This window comes from Hylobates moloch, unplaced genomic scaffold (assembly GCF_009828535.3).
Source record: "Hylobates moloch isolate HMO894 unplaced genomic scaffold, HMol_V3 SCAFFOLD_2, whole genome shotgun sequence".
Classification (NCBI taxonomy): domain Eukaryota; kingdom Metazoa; phylum Chordata; class Mammalia; order Primates; family Hylobatidae; genus Hylobates; species Hylobates moloch.
In genome coordinates this window covers 61,279,496-61,303,105 of record NW_026652277.1, presented here as the reverse complement: position 1 = coordinate 61,303,105, position 23,610 = coordinate 61,279,496, and the positions used below count along the sequence as shown (strand labels likewise).

The window sequence follows — 23,610 nt, the reverse complement described above, 5'->3', positions numbered from 1 at the left end:
AAAGAATAAAGTAGATTTACTTGTATCTTAAATGTAACAGTCTTCTGGATATGTTAAGTGAAAAACATTATTAAGTACACTACGCTACTGTGTAAAAGCAAATAAAAACAGGCACAAAACTTTCTAATGCCTGTAATCCCAGCACTTTGGGAGGCCGAGGCGAGCAGATCATGAGGTCAGGAGATCGAGACCATCCTAGCTAAAACGGTGAAACCTTGTCTCTACTAAAAATACAAAAAATTAGGTGGCCGTGGTGGCAGGTGCCTGTAGTCCCAGCCACTCCGGAGGCTGAGGCAGGAGAATGGCGTGAACCCAGGAGGCGGAACGTGCAGTGAGCCGAGATCGCACCACTGCACTCCAGCCTGGGCCACAGAGCGAGACTCCGTCTCAAAAAAAAAAACAAAAACACAAAAACAAAAAAAAACTTTCTAATGCTTATACCAGATACTAGAAACTGTAATTTCTTCTGAGGTAGGTGGGGTGAGAGGGCAGCATACTTTATGTTTTTGAAAATTTTTGTGAAGATTTGCACATGTATATCTTAAAATATGTGAGATGTATGCATTTGGGCATACAGTGTTGCTACAAGAGCTTGTACTCACTGATGAGAACTTCCATGTACATGCTTGGGTATTTGTGCTTTTGAATTTGAAGACTCTGTCAGTTGGTCTTTTTTTTTTTTTTTTGAGTTGGAGTCTCGCCCTGTCGCCCAGCCTGGAGTGAAGTGGTGCGATTTTGGCTCACTACAACCTCCGCCTCCTGGGATCAAGTGATTCTCCTGCTTCAGCCTCCCAAGTAGCTGGGATTACAGGCGTCTGCCACCATGCCCGGCTAATTTTTGTGTTTTTAGCAGAGACGGAGTTTCACCATGTTGGCCAGGCTGGTCTTGAACTCCTGACCTTAAGTGATCTGCCCGCCTCAGCCTCCTAAAGTGCTGGGATTACAGGCATAAGCCACCTTGCCTGGCCTGTCAGTTCGTCTTTTGTCCTGCGAATGAGGAGCATTGTTGACCACCACCATTCCCCGGTTGGGTGGATTCTGGTAGGAGAAGATTCAGGTAGCAGCTGAAGGAAAAAACCTAACAAAGATTTTAAAAAGAGTATTTTTTAAAAGTATTAAGTGGTTAGAGTATTCTGCAGGAATAAAGCAGACGGGTTAGATAGAAGGAAAATTAGATGCAGGACTTGAAAGCATTTGAAAGTATAAATGTATGTGGAAATGAGGAACTGAGAAGAGAGTCAAGAGGCTGCAGGGAACTAAAAACATTTACAAACATCTAATCTCTAAATGATACACTTTTGTGAAAAGTCATTTTCCAGACTCTCAAAAAACAAAATAAAAAAAAGTGGAAGCCCAGATGATAATTTGTGGTTTCTTAAGTAACATAAGAAGAAAATTGCAGGCTGGGCATGACGGCTCATGCCTGTCATCCCAGCACTTTGGGAGGCTACGGCGGGCGGATCACTTGAGTTGAGGAGTTCGAGACTAGCCTGAACAACATGGTGAAACCCTGTCTCTACTGAAGATACAAAAATTATCTCGGCATGGTGGCACATGTCTATAATCTCAGCTACTTGGGAGGCCGAGGCAGGAGAATCACTTGAACTTGGGAGGCGGAGGTTTCAGTGAGCCAAGATTATGCCACTGCACTCCAGCCTGGGTGACAGAGCAAGATTCTGTCTTAAAAAAGAAAATAAACGAAGAAAGTTGCAAAATGGGGAGTAGAACCTTGTTTTCCTGATTTCCAGTCTAACCCTAAGATTATTCCAAGATCACCTGAACCTTTCAGCATAGGGAATAGCACCCCCCTTGCCAAAAAAAAAACCCCAGAAATTTAAAAAATTTTCTTTTAAACTTGATGTATGACAGTTATTTCTTTCTGAATTAATTGTCTTTTCCTCTATTCAGTCTTGAGGGATAGAATAGGATTTGGGGTTTTAGCATTGCACTACCGTTTCTTTCTGTGAGTCATTGTGGTTCAAGAAAAGAAAGGATAATGAAAATACTAAATGTTGCATATATTCTCTAATTTTGAAACTGTCCTATGATACAGGTAGTGTTCATGTTTTGTTATTTTTATTAGTCTTTCACTGCTAAAGAAAAAATAGGCTCTGGAACGCTAGGTAATTTGCCTGAGATAATAGCTGATGTGTGTCAAAGTTGGCCTTCACAAAATTGAACTCAGATTTTATTTTTTCTTTTCTTTTCTTTTTTTTTTCTTTTGAGACGAGTCTTGCTGTGTCACCCAGGCTGGAGTGCAGTGGCGTGATATCGACTCACTGCAACCTCTGCCTCCCGGGTTCAAGCAATTCTCCTACCTCAGCCTCCTGAGTAGCTGGGATTACAGGTGTGCACCACCATGCCTAGCTAATTATTATGTTTTTAGTACAGATAGGGTTTCACCATGTTGGCCAGGCTGGTCTCCATCTCCTGACCTCATGATCTGCCCACCTCAACCTCCCAAAAGTGCTAGGATTACAGGCATGAGCCACTGTGCCCAGCCGATTTTCTTTTTTTGGAGAAGGAGTCTCGCTCTGTCACCCAGGCTGGAGTGCAGTGGTGTGATCTGGGCATGGTGGCACATATCTATAATCCCAGCTACTTAGAAGGCTGCAACTTCCACCTCCCAGGTTCGAGCGATTCTCCTGCCTCAGCCTCCCAAGTAGCTGGGATTACAGGTGCACACCATGACACCCAGCTAATTTTTGTATTTTTAGTAGAGACGGGGTTTCACCATGTTGGCCAGGCTGGTCTCAAACTCCTGACCTCAAGTGGTCCGCCCACCTCGGCCTCCCAAAGTGCTGGGATTACAGGCATGAGCCACCGTGCCCGGCCTAGATTTTATTTTTTCTACCAAAGTATAAAGTTCTGGGAGGAGCATTGATCAAGAAAACACTGGAAGCCTAAAACGTCGGGGCAGAGTGGTTTGATTAGTAGTTGACTCTGGGGGAGTTGAGGCTCTGACTTACCTGAATTCAGACACAGCTGAGGTCCCTGTAGTTCTCATGTACTCTTGCCAGCCATTTTCAGAGCTGCTTGTCACATCTTCAGTTGCTGCAGCCGTCTCAGCCGTGTGCTAATTAAAGGAAATATACTTAACACTTTGTCTGAAGATTTGCACCACATCAGTCATAGGAGACCTCTTTTCCTAATTAATTACACATAAATTAGTAAAATGCCTTTTTTGTAAAATATGTTTGTGAAGTATGTGTCTTTTTTTGTTGTTGTTGTCTTGCTTTGTCACCCAGGCTGGAGTGCAATGGCGTGATCTCGGCTCACTGCAACCTCCCCTCCTGGGTTCAAGCGATTCTCCTGCCTCAGCCTCCAGAGTAGCTGGGATTATAGGTGTGCACCATCACGCCTGGCTAATTTTTGTATTTTTAGTAGAGACAGGGTTTCGCCATGTTGGCCAGATTGTTCTTGAACTCCCAACCTCAGGTGATCCACCCGCCTCAGCCTCCCAAAGTTCTGGGATTACAGATGGGAGCCACCGCGCCCAGTGAAGTATGTGTCTTATGCGAAATTTTGATAAAGGGTTAGAAAGAGGAAACTGAAGTAAGTTTCAAGAGTGGTAGGCATATGTCTATTTATATTATTACCATTTATATTTATATAAATAAATTCTTTTTTTTTTTTTTTTTGAGACGGACTGGATTGGGGATTCGCTCATGCAACCCCCCCTGTTCACCCATTCTCCGGCCTCACCTTCATAATAGAGCTTTTTAGTAGAGACGGGGTTTCACCATGGTCTCGATCTGCTGACCTCGTGATCCGCCCGTCTCAGCCTCCCAAAGTGCTGGGATTACAAGCGTGAGCCACCGCGCCCGGCCATAAATAAATTCTTAAATTTCATTTTATTTTTATTTTTTGGAGGCAGAGCCTCACTGTGTTGCCTAGGCTAGTCTCAAACTCCTGCCCTCTGGCAATGCTCCTGCCTCAGCTTTCTCAGTAGTTGGGACTACAGGCACGTACTGCCATACCTAACATTTATATTTTTATAATTATATTTTAGAGATGCTGGGAGCAAATTTGGTGTTTAATTACATTGTCTCATTAAACTGAAGAATTTCTGCATTCTAGTGTGGGTCTAGAGCTTGACTATATCTAATATTTGACCTTTGGATTTACACTTTTGCACTGGAAAGTCACTGAGTTGTTCTAAGCAGAGATGTATCATAATCTAATGAGTATTTTTATTTTTAAATTTTTTTCTTTTAGCTTCTGATTCTCTGGTTGAAAAAAAAATTTAAATATATTTTTTAGAGAGGGAGCCCTACCGTGTTGCCCAGATTGCTCTTGAACTCCTAGGTTCAGGCGATCCTCCCACCTCAGCCTCCCAAAGTGCTGGGATTACAGGGAAGAGCCACTGTGTTGGGTCGATTTTTTATTTTTATTTTTCTAGACGGGGTTTTGCTCTATCACCCAGGCTGGGAAGCAGTGGCGTGATCTCAGTTCACTGTAGCCTTGACTCCCTGGGCTCAAGTGATCTTCCCATCTCAGCCTCCTGAGTATCTGGGGTTACAAGCATGCACTACCACACTTGGTTAATTTTTGTATTTTTTGTAGAGACAGTTTCACCATGTTGCCCAGATTGGCCTGGGCTCAAGCAGTCTGCCCGCCTCGGCCTCCCAAAGTGCTGGGATTATAAGTGTGGGCCACTGTGCTCAGCCCTGCGATGAGTGTTTTTAAAGTGATCCTTTTGCTGTTGAGTAGAGATAGGAGAGGCTGTGTGTTATGAGGAACATCAGTTTAATTCTAATTAAACACCTATGGAGAGAGCTACATTTAAATGAGAATGCCAGTACTTTAGAATGAAAAATACCTGTTATTTGAATTGTATATTCAGGTTGACTGGTAGATTCTTATTTTATTTCAAGATCCTCAATACTTTTTGACAGCTCCTCAGATGATTATAATAATGCAGCCAGGGGTTGAGAACTACTGGTTTATCTTCGGGAAAGAGGGAGGGATTGGGGTTGGGGGTGTAAACTTGAGAGGAGGTAGAGTGAAAAGCTTTGGAGAGTTTGGAAAGTGTAACCATTGTTTATGTGTTTTTTTTTTTTTTTGGGGATTCCACTTCCGTATTCATATGTTCAAATGCCTAGATGTTTTTGATGCTGCGAATTTAATAACATTAAAGTTTTCCCACTTCTCGAGCTGAGATCGTGCCACTGCACTCCAGCCTGGGTGACAGAGCGAGACTCTGTCTCAAAAAAAAAGAAAAAAAAAAGTTCCCACTTCTCCAGCTCTTTTTTTCTAGTCTGTTCCTTTCAATAAGAAGTGAAGGAGAATAATGGACAGGGGTGACCCCTAATTTGATAAAAATTTGCCAGTATTAACAGAAGATTTAAAAATCACTCTCTCTCTGAGACGGATCTTGGTGTCACCCAGGCTGGATCATGGCCCACTCGGCTCACTGCAACTCCCTCCGGTTCAGGCCATAGGAGCTGGGACTACAGGCGCCCGCCAACACACCCGGCTAATTTTTTGTATTTTTAGTAGAGACAGGGTTTCACCGTGTTAGCCAGGATGGTCTCGATCTCCTGACCTCGTGATCCGCCCGCCTCGGCCTCCCAAAGTGCTGGGATTACAGGCTTGAGCCACCGCGCCCGGCCTTTTTTTTTTTTTTAAAAAGAGACGGGCCTCATTCTCTTGCCCAGGCTGCAGTAGAGTGGCATGATCATTGCTCACTGCAGTCTTGAACTCCTTGGGCTTAAGCTATCCTTTGGCTTCAGCCTCCCTAATCCCTAGCTGGGACTACAGGCTGCACCATCACACCTGGCTTAATTTTTAAACATTTTTTTAGAGATGGGGAAGTCTCAATGCGTTGCCCAGGCTGGTCTCGAACTCCTGGCCTGATGCAATCCTCCTGCCTCTGGCCTCCCAAGTAGCTGGGATTACCAGTGTGAGCCAACACACTCAGCTCCCCGCCTCCTTTTTTTTTTTTTTTTTTTTTTTTTCAGAGATGGGGGTCTTGCTATGTTGCCCAAGTGGGAGTGCTGTGTCTATTCACAGGTGTGATCATAGTGCACTATAACCTCAAGGGATCCTCCCACCTCAGCCTCTTGAGTAGCTGGAACTAGAGGTGCCCAGCTCTCTTAAAAACTATTAAAACCACCTTGAAGCCTAGTTTCAGTTGATCCATTAAAAAATATTTATGTGTATATATACACATACACATACACTGTGTGTGTTTGTGTCTGTGTCTCTGTGTGTGCTTAAGCATTCAGAAATTTGAGCAAACCAGCCATACTAATGTCTAGTTACTTAACTGCTTAACCAGAATTCTGGACTAAAATTGATTACTGATACTTCCTATAATTGGGTAGAAAAACATGTAGCTTTGCTTTTCTTTCTTTTTTTTTTGAGGCAGAATCTCACTCTGCCGCCCAGGCTAGAGTGCAGTGGCACAATCTTGGGTCACCACAACCTCTGCCTCTGGAGTTCAAGCGATTCTCCTGCCTCAGCCTCCTGAGTAGCTAGGATTACAAGGACCCGCCACCATGCCTGGCTAATTTTTTTGCATTTTTAGTAGAGATGGGGTTTCGCCATGTTGACCAGGCTGGTCTCCAACTCCTGACCTTGGGTGATCTGCCTGACTCTGCCTCCCAAAGTGCTGGGATTACAGGTGTGAGCTACTGTGCCTGGCTGAACATGTAGCTTTTTTTTCTTGTTCCAGGATTTTTATGTTTTATTGATATCAAATTGTATCTTTATATTTCTTTTAAGAAGGAAACAAATTTATTTTATTAGAATGAGAGAATAGGAGTGAAAGGAATAAAATAACTAAAACTTATCATGGAAGTACTTTTTTGTTTTTTAGATTACAGTTTATAATCCTGAGTCATTAATTTATTGAGAAGAAGTGTTAGTTACAGCTTAAAAATTTTTCTTTTTGTGAGTTAACTAGACACAGCAGAGAAAGTTTGTAGGAGTTTCGGATGGAGAGCACAGTAGTTACAGCAATTCTGTTGCTGGGATTTAAGCCAATACAGTTTAGGTCTAATGCTTGGTGAATGACTCTATTGAATGTCAGGCCTTAAATATTAAACCCTTTTTTTTCTTTTCTATTCATAGTGGTAGTCGCTCTTCTAAAACTTTTAAACCAAAGAAGAACATTCCAGAGGGTTCTCACCAGTATGAGCTCTTAAAACATGCAGAAGCCACACTTGGCAGTGGCAACCTTCGGATGGCTGTCATGCTTCCTGAGGGGGAAGATCTAAATGAATGGGTTGCAGTTAACAGTAAGTAGCCTTTTTATTTCTCAGTAGACTATGAATTAGGGTAATAGCCTCATTGTTGGTGAGTGTTGGTGCTGTCCATTCTAGGATTTAGTTAGCAAGCTAATATCATAAAAGAGTGATATCTCAATCTAACTTTAACCTTCATGTTACTTTATTTACTTTATTATTATTATTTTTTGAGACAGGGTCTTACTCAGTCACAGGGTCTCACTCACTTCCTCAGGCTGGAAGGCTGGAGTACAGTGGCGCAGTTATGGCTCACTGTAGCCTTGACCTCCTGGGCTCAAGCAATCCTCCCACCCTCAGCCTCTAACGTAGCTAGGACTGTAGGCACATACCACCATGCCTGGCTCATTTACAAACATGTTTTAGTAGAGGTGGGGCTCTCACTATGTTGTCCAGGATGGTCTTGAACTCCTGATCTCAAGTGATCCTTCTATCTCAGCCTTTCACGGTGCTAGGATTACAGGCACTAGTCACCACATCTAGTCCTTGTTATTTTATTTCTGAATATGGAATTTTATGAAATCTTGTTTCCTATTTTAATACAAAGCATAGATTTACTATCTTCATTATAATAATAATTTTTCATTTGTCAAACATTGTATAGACACACCACTCTCCTTTCTACATGGATGATTTTATTTTATCTTTATAACCTTATGATGTAGGTATGATTGTTATTTTGGTTTAATAGATTAAGTTGAGACAATTAGTAACTTGCCTAGGTCGTATAGCTATTAAATGGCAGAGCCTGGGATCAAATATACAGCTATAGAATTTCAGAGTCTATAGAGTCAACCACTATGCTAAATTGCCTTTCTCAGTGGCATACTCAGTGACTTGTCTAATTGTGCTTTTTTTATTTTTATTTTTATTTTGAGATCGACTCTTGCTCTGTCGCCCAGGCTGGAGTGCAGTGACATGATCTTGGCTCACTCCAACCTCTGCCTCCTGGGTTCAAGCGATTCTTCTGCCTCAGCCTCCTGAGTAGCTGGGATTATAGGCATGCATCACCATGTCCGGCTAATTTTTGTATTTTTAGTAGAGATGGGGTTTCACCATGTTGGTCAAGCTAGTCTCGAACTCCTGACCTCGTGATCCACCGGCTTCAGCTTCCCAAAGGGCTGGGATTACAGGTGTGAGCTACCACGCCCGGCCAGTTGTGCTTATTTTTTAAAAAAAGACATCAAGTAGTCATCTTATGAAATTAGTAAAATATATTTATGAGATGTTCTTAACTCCTACAGAGAATAACGTATGAATAGTAATTATATTCTTGGGAATTAAGCCAGAGAAAATTGAGGAACAAAAGGTTCAGGGTTTTTCAACATTAGTGAAAAAAAAATAGAATTTTATAATTGAAGGAAATTTATTTGAATTTAGTAAAAATAAAATGAGGCCGGGCGCGGTGGCTCACGCTTGTAATCCCAGCACTTTGGGAGGCTGAGGCGGGCGGATCATGAGGTCAGGAGATCGAGACCACGGTGAAACCCCGTCTCTACTAAAAATACAAAAAAAATTAGCCGGGCGTGGTGGCGGGCGCCTGTAGTCCCAGCTACTCAGAGAGGCTGAAGCAGGAGAATGGCGTGAACCCCGGGAGGCGGAGCTTGCAGTGAGCCGAGATTGCGCCACTGCACTCCAGCCTGGGCGACAGAGTGAGACTCCGTCAACAAAAAAAAAAAAAAAAAAAAAGAAATTTCATTGAAAGCATACACAAAATGTCTAGGCTTTCAGGAAGTGCAAAACAGTATTTTTCTTATATTTGATGGCCTCTTATAATTTGAACTATGTCATGGGATTTATAAATTGAGCTGCCCTCCTCTAACACCTTTTAGGAACCGGGATTTTATTATGATGTCTTAAAACTTATCATGACAGCATTTACGCAAGAACCATGTTATTATTATGTGATTATCCTCCTGGACCAAGAGAATCTAGTTATTTGAAATAAAGTGATTTATTTGCTTTATTGATGAGGCCTGCCGTATTTCTAAGATGGTTCTGTGTCATCTCCAAGACAGTATTCAGAATGAATCTCCAATATATGTGTACATTCTTTTTGTACCAATTTGTAAAATTTGAGAGTTCATTTACTCATGTTTGAAATGTAAGGATGGCTGTATAGAGCTTCTATATTACAGTAGAGTCTGACTTTTACATATAAAAGCAAATAATCATTTTCTGTCTGTATTCTGTCTCTTTCTCAATTGCCACAACTGAGTGTCTGTACCTCTCTTATCTGCTAGGGATACATTCCAAGATGACCAGTGGATTCCTGAAACTGGTGATAGTACTGAACCTTATATACACTGTGTTTTTTCCTATACACTACATACCTATGGTAAAGCTTAAATTCATGAAGCTTAATTTAAAATTTATTAAAGATTAATTTAAAATTAAGCACAGCAAGAGATTAACAACTATTAAATAGAACGATTACAGTTATACTGTAGTAAAAGTTATGTGCATATAGTCTCTCTCTTTCAAAATAATCTTATTGTGCTTTACTTAACCCTTCTTGTAATCCTTCACTCTGATAACCAAGGTGGCTACTATAAGTGATTAATGGGCAGGTATACAGCTAGACAGAGGGATGATTCACATCCCAAGCGGACGGAGTGAGATGGTATGAGATGGTGTAAAATGTCATCACGTTACTCAGAATGGCACACAATTTTAAACTTAACATATTGTTTATTTCTGAAATTTTCCGTTTAATATTTTCAGCCCATGGTTGATCACAGATAACTGAAACCATGGATAGTGAAACCACAGATAAAGGGGGACTACTGTACTACTGAAATGCCTAGAACTTTGAGAACTCTTAAAATTTCACAGTAATTCTATGATTTTACTACAGCTGGACACAGATTGCTTTGGACTGAAACATTAGAACATCTGCTTAGGGCATACTCTGCTTTGAAAATACAACATTTAACTGAAGTGTTGGACTTAAAATTTTCCTTATTTATAGCAATCTTCCCAAATGACACTTGATGAAGTAGGTGAATAGGGTTGGAGTCAGGACAGATACTTCCAGTCACTGGCAGTGATTCAGTAAACATTTCAGGTTCATAAAGGAGTAAAGGGAATTATTGATAAGATCTATATCCAAATAATAGGTGAAAGTGTAATTACTTAGCTAATACAGGAGAAAAATAGAATAATAAAAAATAATCCTGAAGAATATAAGGAGAGACTGGGTGCATTGGCTCACGCTATAATCCCAGCATTTTGGGAGCCGAGGTGGGGAGGATTGTTTGAGTTCAGGAGTTTGAGACTAGCCTGGGCAAAATCTGTATCTACAAAAATATAAAATAAAATAAATTAGCTGGGAGTGGTGGTTCACACCTGTAGTCCTAGCTACTCCACAGGCTGAGGTGGGAGGATGGCTTGAGCCCAGGAGTTCGAGGTTAGCCTGGGCAGCATAGGGAGACCTCTTTTCTAAACAAATAAAATAAAAATTTATCCACTGAGGACTCTTGCATTCATCACTGTAGTTGAGATCTCTCCCCAGGCTTCACGAATTAGTCAAAACTCTACCTGATAACACTATTTTGGTGCCTAAATGTGATCTCAAAGTGAATATATTCAAAATGGAACACAGAAAAATATATTTGAAGTTATGAAAGTGACCAGTGGTCCATATAAATAGTCAGCTGATCTTGACAAAGGAAAAAAGGCAATTCAGTGGAGAAAGGATTATTTTTTCAACAAATAGTGGTGAAACACTGGGACATCCAGATGCAGAAACATAAATCTAGACACAGATTTACACCTTTCAGAAAAATTAGCATGAATTGAATAATAGACCTAAAAATACAACACAATACTATAAAACTTCTAGGAAAAAAAAAACAGGAGAAAAATCTATGCAACCTTGGATTTGGTGATGAGTTTCTACATACAAAACCAAAAGTGTGCTTTTAAAAGAAAAAATTAATAAATTAGACCTCATGAAAATTTAAGAGGCCGGGCACGGTAGCTGACGTCTGTAATCCCAGCATTTTGGGAGGCCACGGTGGGCGGATCACTTGAGCTCAGGAGTTCAAGACCATCTTGGCCAACATGATGAAACCCCATCTCTACTAAAAATACAAATAAAAAATTAGCCAGGCATGGTGGTGCATCCCTGTAGTCCCAGCTACTTGGCAGGCTGAGGCATGAGAATTGCTGGAGCCTGGGAAGTGGACGTTGCAGTGAGGCAAGATCGTGCCACTGCACTCCAGCCTGGGTGACAGAGCAAGACTCTGTCTCCAACAAAAAAAGAGAAAGAAAATTTAAAATTCTGCTCTGTGAAAGACATTGTAAAGAAAACAAAAAATGAAGCCACTGGCTAGCAGAAAATCTTTGCAGACCACATACATGGTAAAGGACCTGTATCCAAAATATACATAGCGCTCTTAAATTCAGCAATAAGGGCTATGCTGGGCAACATAGCAAGACCCTGTCACTAAGAAAAGAATAAGCTAGCCGGAGATGTACGTACATGTAGCCATAGCTACTTGGGAGGCTGAGGTGGGAGGAATACTTGAGCCCAAGAGTTAAAGGCTGCAGTGTACCATGATCCTACCACTGCAATCCAGCCTGAGCGACAGAGTGAGACCCTGTCTCTAAAAAAATGAAATAAAATAGAATTAATAAAAACGTAAAGAGAGAAAAAGCATCATACAATGAGTAGGATAAATAGCAAATAGTAGTATATTAATAGTAAGTTGAAATCCAAATATTATCAATAGTAATTGTATTAAATGTAAAGGACTAAATGGTCCAACACAAAAGTTGATTGTCCGGGCATGGTGGCTCATGCCTGTAATCTTTGCACTTTGGGAGGCCATGGTGGGAGGGTCACTTGAGCCCAAGAGTTTGAGACCATCGTGGACAACATGGCAAATCTCCATCTGTACCAAAAATAAAAAAGTTAGCCAGGCATGGTGACGCACACCTGTGGTCCCAGCTACTTGAGAGGCTGAGGTGGGAAGATCGGTTGAGCCCAGAAGGTGGATGCTGCAGTGAGTTGTGATTGCACCACTGCTCTCTAGCCTGGGAGACAGAGTGAGACTCCATCGCAAAAAAAAGAAAAAAACAAAACAAAAAAAAACCCCACACAAACACACCAATGTGTCAAGATGATTACAAAGCAAAACAAATCTGAATGCTGCAAGACATACTTTAAATATACAGCTATAGAATGCTTGAAACTAAAGTTAAACACTAATCCAAAGAATGCCAATAGTCGTGTTATGTCAGATAAAGTAGACTTTTAAGGCAAAAAGCAATAAAAAAGGATATTTTAAAATGATAAATGGTTCAATTCCCAAATAGTATATAATATTCTGAATGCATATGTTTCTAATAACATCTCAAAAATTTATTAATATTAGTCGACTGAACTAAAAGGAGAAGTAGACAAATCCATGGTCATAATGGGAGATTTTAACATTCCTCTTTCAGTAACAGATAGAAAACGCAGAAGAAAAAATCGGTAAGGAGTTAGAAAAATTTGAGCAACATGATTAACAGACTTGACCTAGGAGCACATGACCTAAGCACCTAAGAGTATATATATTTACATTTTCAAAAATGGAAACCAATACATTCTCTGACCATGGTGGAATCTGGCTAGAACGCAGTAATAAACAGAAATCTGTATATGTTTGGAAAAAGTAAATCTCAGTGGAAATCAGAAAATATTTTGAACTGAAATTTGGTGATGAAAATACTATATATGGAAACTTGTGGGATGTATTATAGCTAAAACTGTGTTAGAGGAAATTTAGAGCACATAAATACATATATTAGAAAAGGAAAAATATTAAAAGTTAATGAACTAAGCATCAGTCTCCAGAGGTTGGAAAAACAACAGCAAATTAAATGCAAAGAAAGTTAAAAGAGCTGAGGCCGGGTGCGGTGGTTCATGCCTGTAATCCCAGCACTTTGGGAGGCCGAGGTGGGGGGATCACCTCGGAAGTTCGAGACCAGCCTGGCCAACATGGCAAAAACACATCTCTACTAAAAATACAAAAATTAGCTGGGCGTGGTGGGGCATGCCTGTATCCCAGCTACTTGGGAGCCTGAGGCAGGAGAATTGCTTGAACTCAGGAAGCGGAGGTTGTAGTGAGCTGAGATTGCACCATTGCACTCCAGCCTAGGCAACAAGAGTGAAACTCCATCTCAAAAAAAAAAAAAAAAAAACACGTTAAAAGAGGTTATCAGTAAAGAACAGAAGTTAGTAAAATAGAAAAGAAACATACAATAAAGGGAATTGGGCTGGGCGTGGTGGCTCACACCTATAATCCCAGCACTTTGGGAGGCTGAGGTAGGTGGATCAGTTGAGGTCAGGAGTTCAAGACCAGCCTGGCCAACATGGTGAAACCCCGTCTCTACTAAAAATACAGAAATTAGCCTGGTGTGGTGGCGGGTGCCTGTAATCCTACCTGCTTGGGAGGCTGAAGCAGGAGAATCACTTGAACCCGGGAGGCAGAGATTGCAGTGAGCCAAGATTGCAGCACTGCACTCCAGCCTGGGTGACAGAGCAAGACTTCATCTCAAAAAAAAAAAAAAGTGATTCTTTGAAAAGTTTAAAAATTTATAACTCCTGGTAAGATTGATCAAGAAAAAAATATTTTAATATTTTTAAAATAATATTAATTTAAAATATTAATTATTTAATAATATTAGAAAGCACAAATAACCAATATCCGGGATAAAAAAGTAAATACACACCAGATCTTACATAGCATTAAAAGTTGTAAGAGAGGCCGGGTGCAGTGGCTCACGCCTGTAATCCCAGCACTTTGGGAGGCCGAGGCGGGTGGATCACGAGGTCAGGAGATCTAGACCATCCTGGCTAACACGGCGAAACCCTGTCTCCACTAAAAACACAAAAAATTATCTGGGCGTGGTGGCGGGCACCTGTAGTCCCAGCTACTTGGGAGGCTGAGGCAGGAGAATGGCGTGAGCCCAGGAGGCAGAGCTTGCAGCGACTGCACTCCAGCCTGGGTGACAGAGCGAGACCCCGTCTCAAAAAAAAAAAAAAAAATCGTAAAAAATTTTTTAATAAAAAAAAAAATTAAAAAAAAAAATTAAATTTAAAAAAATAAATTTGAAAGTTTAATTGAAATAACCAAATTCTTATAAAAATTCAACTTATCAAAGTTAACACTAGAATAAGAAATCTGAATAATCTTATAACTTAAAAAAAATTGTAATCTATTTAAAAACCTTGCCACAGTAGTATTTCCGTGAAACAAGGAAGAAATAACGCCAGCCTTTGGCTCTTACAAAGAATGGAAAAAATATTAGTTTTATGAGTTCTACATGAACATTAGAAGAAAGGGAACTAGGTCATCTAACTTGAAATGAACATAGATGTAAAAATTCTAATAAAAATATTAGTGAATTGAATCTAGTAACATTTTAAAAGTGTATATAATACATTATGACTAAGTTGAGTTTATTCCAGAAATACAAAGGTTAGTTTAACATTTGAGGGGCCTCAGGTTGTGGCTCACACCTGTAATCCCAGTGCTTTGGGAGGCCAAGGTGGAAGGATTGCTTGAGGCCAGGGGGTTCAGATCAGCCTAGGCAATATAGTGAGTCCCACTATTTTTTTTTTTTTTTTTTTTTTTTTGAGGCGGAGTTTTGCTCTTGTTGCCCAGGCTGGAGTGCAATGGCACGATCTCGGCCATTGCCTCCCAGGTTCAAGCTGTTCTCTTGCCTCAGCCTCCCGAGTAGCTGGGATTACAGGCATGCGCCACTGTGCCCGGCTAATTTTGTATTTTTTGTAGAGATGGGGTTTCTCCATGTTGGTCAGGCTGGTCTTAAACTCCTGACCTCAGGTGATCCACCCACGTCAGCCTCCCAAAGTGCTGGGATTACAGGCGTGAGCCACCGCACCTGGCCGAGTCCCACTATTTATAAAACATTTTAAAAGTTAACCAGGTGTGGTGTTGCATGCCTATAGTCCTAATTATTCAGGGAGATTGAGGCGGGAGGATTGTTTGAACCCAGGAGTTTGAGGCTGCAGTGAGCTCTGACTGCACCCCAAGTCTGGGCAATAGAGTGAGATCCTACCTCAAAAAAAAATAAATAAGAAAAAAATGTTAATTGGTCATTGTAATTCACTGCATTAGCCAAAATCAAGGAGGAAAAAAAATATATCACAACAATACATGCAGAAAAACCATTTGTTAAAGTTCAAAATCCATAATAAAAGGGTTATCAAGTAATAGATGAGAACTTTGTTCTGATAAATCATACCTATTAGCAGAATAGCTATAACATTATAATAGTAAACGTTGAAATTTTTTCTTAATTTAGAAAAGAGTCAAGGATATCCACCACCAATATGTTACTGGAGTCATTTTTTTTTTTTTTTTTTTTTTTTTGAGACGGAGTCTCGCTCTGTCACCCAGGCTGGAGTGCAGTGGTGTGATCTCAGCTCACTGCAACCTCCGCCTCCTGGGTTCAAGCAGTTCCCCTGTCTCAGCCTCCTGAGTAGCTGGGACTACAGGTGCACGCCGCCATGTCCGGCTAATTTTTGGTATTTCAGTAGAGATAGGGTTTCACCATATTGTTCAGGCTGGTCTCGAACTCCTGACGTCAGATGGTCCACCCACCTCAGCCTCACTCCCAAAGTGCTGGGATTACAGGTGTGAGCCACCGCGCGCAGCCAGTTACTGGAGTCTTAACCAATTCAGTAAACAAGAAAAATAATAAAAAATATACTGACTGGAAAGGAAGAAAGAATTATTTTTTTCATTTATAGCCAATAAAAAATATGTTGATTGGTCTGAAAATCCCTTTTTGGAAAAGAAAATATGTTGAAAATCTAAAAGACCATAATTATTATTACTAATAGATGAATTTAATGAGGTTGTCAGCTCTTGGGTCAATATAAAATTATGAATATCTCATCACCAGGAAATAGAGGCCAAAAAAAGAAAAATGAACAACAACAAAAAAAAGGAAAAAAAATTAGCATCAAAAATATCAACCTAGGAACAAATCTAATGAAACCTGGAAACTATTCCTTTATGATTAGTGCATTTTGTTCTCTTTTTTTAAAATTAAATTTTTATTTTTTTGAGGGGGTTTTGCCCTGTCATCCAGGGTGGAGTGCAGTGGCATGATATCATGGCTCACTGCAGCTTTGAACTTCCCTGGCTCATGCGATCCTCCCACCTCAGCCTCCTAGAGTGTTCCAGAGTGCTGGGACTACAGGCATGACCACCATGCCCAGCTAATTTATTTATTATTAAATTTTTTGTAGTGATGGGATTTTACTGTGTTGCCCAGGGTGGTCCCAAACTCTGGGGCTCAAGTGATCCTCCCCAGGCCTTGGTCTCCCCAAGTGCTGGGGTTACAGGCGTGAGCCATCATGCCCGGCCTATGCTCTTTTTAAGAAATTTATACATGTCAAAGGTCACAAATATATTTTTCTATGTTCTTTTAAATGTAATTGTCTTGCCTTTCACATGTAGAGGTACAGTTTACTTTGAATTGCTTTTTGGGTATGACATCAGTGAAGAGTCAAATTTTATTTGATTTCATTTTACTTTATTTATTTTTTTGAGACGGAGTTTTGCTCTTGTTGCCCAGGCTGGAGTGTGATGGCACGATCTCGGCTCACTGCAACCTCCGCCTCCCGGGTTCAAGCAATTCTCCTGCCCCAGCCTCCCGAGTAGCTGGGATTACAGGCATGTGCCACCACACCTGGCTAATTTTGTGTTTTTAGTACAGACAAGGTTTCTCCATGTTGATCATGGCTGGTCTCGAACTCCTGACCTCAGGTGATCACCTGCCTCAGTCTCCCAAAGTGCTGGGATTACAGGCGTGAGCCACCACGCCCGGCCTCATTTTACTTTATTTTTTTTTTTGAGACAAGGTCTCGTTCTTTGGCTCAGGCTGGAGTGCAGTGGCGAGATCATAGCTCATTATAGCCTTGAACTCCTGGAGTCGAGCAATCCTCCCGTCTCAGCCTTCTGAGTGATGTGGCTTGGACTGCAGGAGGAGCACCACCACACTTGGCTAATTTTTAAAATATTTTTTGCAGAGATGGGGTCTTGCTGTGTTCCCCAGGCTGGTCTTGAACTCCTGGCCTCAAGCCATTCTCTTGCCCCAGCCTCCCAAAGTGCTGAGATTACAGGTGTGAGCCAGTTGTGCCTGGCCAGGTTTTATTTTTTCCCCGTAGCAATAACCAGTTGATTCAGAAATATTTATGAAAAGATTGTCCTTTGCTTATTCTGCGATGATGGCTATGTCATAAATCAAATGTTTCACCTGTGTTTGCATCTGTTTCTGTAATTGCCTAGGTCTCTCTTCTGTTCCATTGGTCTACTAAAATCATACTGTTTTATTCGTTGTGCTTTATAAATCTTAATACTTACCTTAGTTTTTGTTTTGAGACATATTCCGTCACGCAGGCTGAAGTGCAGTAATGTGATCATGGCTCATTGCAGCCTGACTTCCTGGGCTCAAGGAGTCCTCCCACCTCACCCTCCTGTGTAGCTGGAACCACAGGCATGCACCACCATGCCCGGCTAATTTTATTTTTATTGGCAGAGACGAGGTCTCAGTGTATTTCCCAGGCTGGTCTTGAATTCCTGGGCTCAAGCAATTCTCCAGCCTTGTCCTGTGAATGTGTTGGGATTACAGGTGTGATGCATCGTGCCCAGTCTGGTTCTTCTTTAAGAACGTGTTGGATTCTTGCCTTGTTGCATTTTCAGATAAATCTTAGCCTTTTTAGGGCCTATGGAATGGCATCCCACTATCATTTCAATTTGTAGTTCCATGATTACCAACATCTGTTCATAGGACATTTGACCACCTGGAAATTTCTTTTGTGAAGTGACAGTTTAAAACTGTCTCACATTTCTCAGCTGTGTTGTCTTTTTCTTATTGATCTATATGAGTTCTTTATGTATTCTGGGTATAAGATTTCTGTTGTTTGTATGTGTTGCAAATAATTTCTTGCTCTCTATGCTTGCCTTTTTGCTCTCAAGGGAGTCGTTTGATGAACACGAGCTCCTCATTTCCATGTGTTGAGACTTCTGTGTATGGTTTTCACCTGTTTTTTGTAGGGGAACGAACTCTGATAAGCCTATTCTGTTCAAGTACAATTAAAATCTCATTTTAAATTTAGCCATTCTGTTTTACTTACAACTGATACTTGCTTTACAGCTGTGGATTTCTTCAATCAGATCAACATGCTTTATGGAACTATCACAGACTTCTGTACAGAAGAGAGTTGTCCAGTGATGTCAGCTGGCCCAAAGTAAGACATAGTTAATGATTAGTTTTTTATTTTTACATTATTTTACGGTTCTTAGAGAAGAACGAGGTTTCTGACCATATAATTTTTCTACTTAGCATCTCTTTCTGAGGTTTTCCAGTGACTATTAATCTATATTCCTTAGCTTGGGCTTTGTGACTCTCCATCTTGCCTTTCCTCTGCTTATGTGTCTTCTCTAGTCTATCCTAACTGGATTACTGGAAATACCTTGCTGTTCCCTCCATTACTTACTTCTCTGGAAGCTTGCTTGTTCTCTTCTCTTGGACATTTTTCTTCTCTCCCATTTCACTCCTGTCATTTTCTGTCAATATTTCAAAAAATCTTACTGATCTTCAAGTCTACTATCAAATACTTCTCTGTCAAAGCCTTCTGATTTCATCAGACTATTTAACTTTTTTTACCTTTGTAATGAAATTTGTTTGTTATATTTCTTACATTATTCATATATGTTTTATTTAACCTGTTGGATTTGTTCTTTTTTTTTTTTTTGGCAGTTTACATTTTTATTTTTATTTTTATTTTTTTTTATTATACTTTAGGTTTTAGGGTACATGTGCACAATGTGCAGGTTTGTTACATATGTATCCATGTGCCATGTTGATTTCCTGCACCCATTAGCTCGTCATTTAGCATTAGGTATATCTCCTAATGCTGTCCCCGCCCCCCCCACCCCCCACCCCACAACAGTACCCGGAATGTGATGTTCCCCTTCCTGTGTCCATGAGTTCTCATTGTTCAATTCCCACCTATGAGTGAGAACACGCGGTGTTTGGTTTTTTGTCCTTGCGATAGTTTACTGAGAATGATGTTTTCCAGTTTCATCCATGTCCCTACAAAGGACACGAACTCATCATTTTTTATGGCTGCATAGTATTCCATGGTGTATATGTGCCACATTTTCTTAATCCAGTCTATTGTTGTTGGACATTTGGGTTGCTTAAGGCTACAGTAACCAAAACAGCATGGTACTGGTACCACAACAGAGATATAGATCAATGGAACAGAACAGAGCCCTCAGAAATGATGCCGCATATCTACAACTATTTGATCTTTGACAAACCTGACAAAAACAAGAAATGGGGAAAGGATTCCCTATTTAATAAATGGTGCTGGGAAAACTGGCTAGCCATATGTAGAAAGCTGCAACTGGATCCCTTCCTTACACCTTATACAAAAATTAATTCAAGATGGATTAAAGACTTAAATGTTAGACCTAAAACCATTAAAATCCTACAAGAAAACCTAGGCAATACCATTCAGGCCATAGGCGTGGGCAAGGACTTCATGTCTAAAACACCAAAAGCAATGGCAACAAAAGCCAAAATTGACAAATGGGATCTCATTAAACTAAAGAGCTTCTGCACAGCAAAAGAAACTACCATCAGAGTGAACAGGCAACCTACAGAATGGGAGAAAATTTTTGCAACCTACTCATCTGACAAAGGGCTAATATCCAGAATCTACAATGAACTCAAACAAATTTACAAGAAAAAAACAAACAACCCCATCAAAAAGTGGGCAAAGGACATGAACAGACACTTCTCAAAAGAAGACATTTATGCAGCCAGAAAACACATGAAGAAATGCTCATCATCACTGGCCATCAGAGAAATGCAAATCAAAACCACAGTGAGATACCATCTCACACCAGTTAGAATGGCCATCATTAAAAAATCAGGAAACAACAGGTGCTGGAGAGGATGTGGAGAAATAGGAACACTTTTACACTGTTGGTGGGACTGTAAACTAGTTCAACCATTGTGGAAGTCAGTGTGGCGATTCCTCAGGGATCTAGAAGTAGAAATACCATTTGACCCAGCCATCCCATTACTGGGTATATACCCAAAGGAGTATAAATCATGCTGCTATAAAGACACATGCACACGTATGTTTATTGCGGCACTATTCACAATAGCAAAGACTTGGATTTGTTCTTTTAATTCCCTTTTGGTGCAAGGACAGAGCTTGCCACCTTGTTTTAACACCCAAAAAATGTGGGTCGAATCAGTACATTTTGGAAACTAGCTTTTATTATTACTTCTACTAATAATAGCAATGACAGTTACCATTTATTTAGTGGTACCTAAATGTAAGGCCTTTCATACATGTTTTTTACATCATATGTCAACATTCATTATAAGAATATTGCTCTATGCATTGCCGTAGACTCAAAGAATTTAGTCAAATGATGAAAGAGCCCATAACATAATTATAATATTGTAGCTTAGGAAAAATATGGAGATACCATATGAAGAGGTAAAAGAAGTTGGCAGTTCTCAGTAAAGAGAAAGGAAGACTGCACTAGGAAAGACACAAAGCTGTGTTTGAACCTTCACTTCTTTAGCCCATGGAGATGAGTATAGCTGCAGAGCTATTCAAAATCTAGTGTCTGTCAATTCCCTTCCTCCATTTACACCTCTTCCTGCAGAAGTATGTTTGTGGTTTTTACCCGTCACTGGACTGTTTACTTTGGAGAAACGTCTTCTGTGGACTTTGTATGGGGTTTGTAGTTGCAGGTGCATCTTTTATTCTCTCCTCACCCTGTTTGAACTTGTATGAACTGTCACACTCCCCACCTCGCCTTTTTGAAAAGTCTAGTCAAGATAGTCCCTTTAAAAAATAATGTGGCCGGGCGCGGTGGCTCACACTTGTAATCCCAGCACGTTGGGAGGCCGAGGCGGGCTGATCACGAGGTCAGGAGATCGAGACCACGTTAAAACCCCGTCTCTACTAAAAATACAAAAAAATTAGCCGGGCGTGGTGGCGGGCACCTGTAGTCCCAGCTACTCGGAGAGGCTGAGGCAGGAGAATGGTGTGAACCTGGGAGGCGGAGCTTGCAGTGAGCCGAGATTGCGCCACTGCACTCCAGCCTGGGCGACAGAGTGAGACTCCATCTCAAAAAAAAAAAAAAAAAAAAATAAATAATAATAATAATAATAATGTGGTTTAGGCTGGGCACAGTGGCTCACGCCTATAATCCCACACTTTGGGAGGCTGAGACTGGCAGATCATCACCTGAGGTCGGGAGGTTGAGAGCAGCCTGGGCAACATGGTGAATCTCGTCTCTACTAAAAATAGAAAAATTAGCTGGGTGTGGTGGTGTGCATCTGTAATCCCAGCTACTCAGGAGGTTGAGGCAGGAGAATCACTTAAACCTGGGAGGTGGAGGTGAGGTTGCAGTGAGCTGAGATTGTGCCAGTGCACTCCAGCCTGAATGATAGCGTGAGACTCTGTTTAAAAAAAAAAAAAAGTAATTTAAAGACATAGGTGTCTCCTAGTTTTATCATCACAGGTAGAGTGTGAATTTCTGTTACTTGTTATTTTGGGAAGATTTCTTAGAGGAATGGGGGCATTTAGAAATGAAATCAGTCCCCCTTTAGTATTAATTCTTGCCAGTGTTACTGGTGTTCACTTTGGTTCACTTGTGAAAATAGATGTGTTTAATTTTTCTATTCTGTGGTTAGTTATGCCTTGAGAAATTAAATAGCACTGCCTTCTAAGAAAGCCAGTTCTTCTGGCTTGAGAGCTGTTTGTCTCTCCTCCTGTATGCATGCATGTGTGCGTACATAACGTTAAAGCTGTGTGGTCTCTTGCCTGCCTGTCTGCTTCCCTCTCTTTCTCTTTCTTCCTTCTTTTCCTTCCTTTCTCCTCCTTCTCTTTCTTCTTTCTCTACATCTCTTTTCTTCTTCCTTCTCTTCTTTTCTTTCCTCCCTCTCTTCCTTTCTCTTTTTTTTTTTTTTTTTTTTTTTGGGAGAATCTTGACATTTCCCAGTCATTAGTGCTAAGAAGATGTAGTTGTTGTCATAGTTCTTCATTTTTACCAGCAGATGCAGGATTGTGCCTAGGAGAGGCATTTGTTAATACTTAATAAATGCTAAGCCCCTTGCAAAGTGGTATTGAATGATGGCTCATAGAACTTTGTTCTCAGATACTGTTTTTTTATTTTTATTTTATTTTTTTGAGACAGAATCTCGCTCCATTGCCCAGGCTAGAGTGCAGTGGTGCGATCTTGGCTTACTGCAACCTCTGCATCCTAGGTTCAAGAGATCTTCCTGCCTCAGCCTCTTGAGTAGCTGGGATTACAGGTGCATGCCACTATACCCAGCTATTTTTGTATTTTTAGTATAGACGGGGTTTCATCATGTTGGCCAGGCTGGTCTCAAACTCCTGACCTCAAGTGATCTGCCCTCCTCGGCCTCCCAAAGTGCTGGGATTACAGGGGTGAGCCACTGCACCTGGCCTTCAGTTACTGATTTTTATTATTATTAAAAAAGAAATTGTGAATTGGAGTTTGCAGTTTACAAGTTCATGCTGTGATGACAGAAGTACATTTCAAAGAGAGTAGGCTGTCAAAGGTAGAATGAGAAAGGCATCGCAGCAAAATAGAGCTACAGAATGAAGGAAATCATCCTAAGTATAAACACGACGAAAGAAAAAGAAGAGATTAGGGAGTCATAGTTGTAAACTCTAAAGGTCTAAGCAATATACAATTATTTTATGTTATGTTATGTTATGTTATGTTATGTTATGTTATGTTATGTTATTTTTTGAGACAGAGTCTCGCTCTTTCACCGAGGCCGGAGTGCAGTGGCGCGATCTCGGCTCACTGCAAGCTCTGCCTCCCGGGTTCACGCCATTCTCCTGCCTCAGCCCTCTGAGTAGCTGGGACTACAGTAGCCTGCCACCATGCCCGGCTAATTTTTTGTATTTTTAGTAGAGACGGGGTTTCACCGTGTTAGCCAGGATGGTCTCGATCTCCTGACTTCATGATCCGCCCGCCTCGGCCTCCCAAAGTGCTGGGATTACAGGCGTGAGCTACCGCGCCTGGCCTAATTATTTTTCAAAAAGCCTTAGGATATTGAAAGTTAATATTTTTTAAAAACACTTCAGGATATTGAAAATGATTCTTTAGTTTACCTTGTCTGTTTCTGATTTTTACATTTAAATATGAATGTGAAACATCTGAAAATGATTGACAAGATGAAAAACATGATTGTGAGGGAAGGTTAAAAATGTTAAGGTTTCTTTTTTTTTTTTTTTTTTTGAGACGGAGTCTCGCTCTGTCGC

General features: G+C 40.7%; 1 protein-coding gene across 2 annotated transcripts in view; it reads left to right on the top strand.

The window, feature by feature from the left end:
* Positions 1–23,610, top strand: part of MOB1B (MOB kinase activator 1B) — a 376,190-nt gene that overhangs the window by 34,467 nt on the left and 318,113 nt on the right. For both annotated transcript variants that reach the window (XR_009211796.1, XM_032150553.2), the window contains exons 2-3: positions 7,078–7,244; positions 18,432–18,525. Coding sequence is in view for 1 of the 2 variants with exons in the window: in XM_032150553.2 (XP_032006444.1) it covers positions 7,078–7,244; positions 18,432–18,525 (261 nt within the window). In the remaining variant the exon portion in view is untranslated. The remainder of the gene's footprint in view (positions 1–7,077; positions 7,245–18,431; positions 18,526–23,610) is intronic.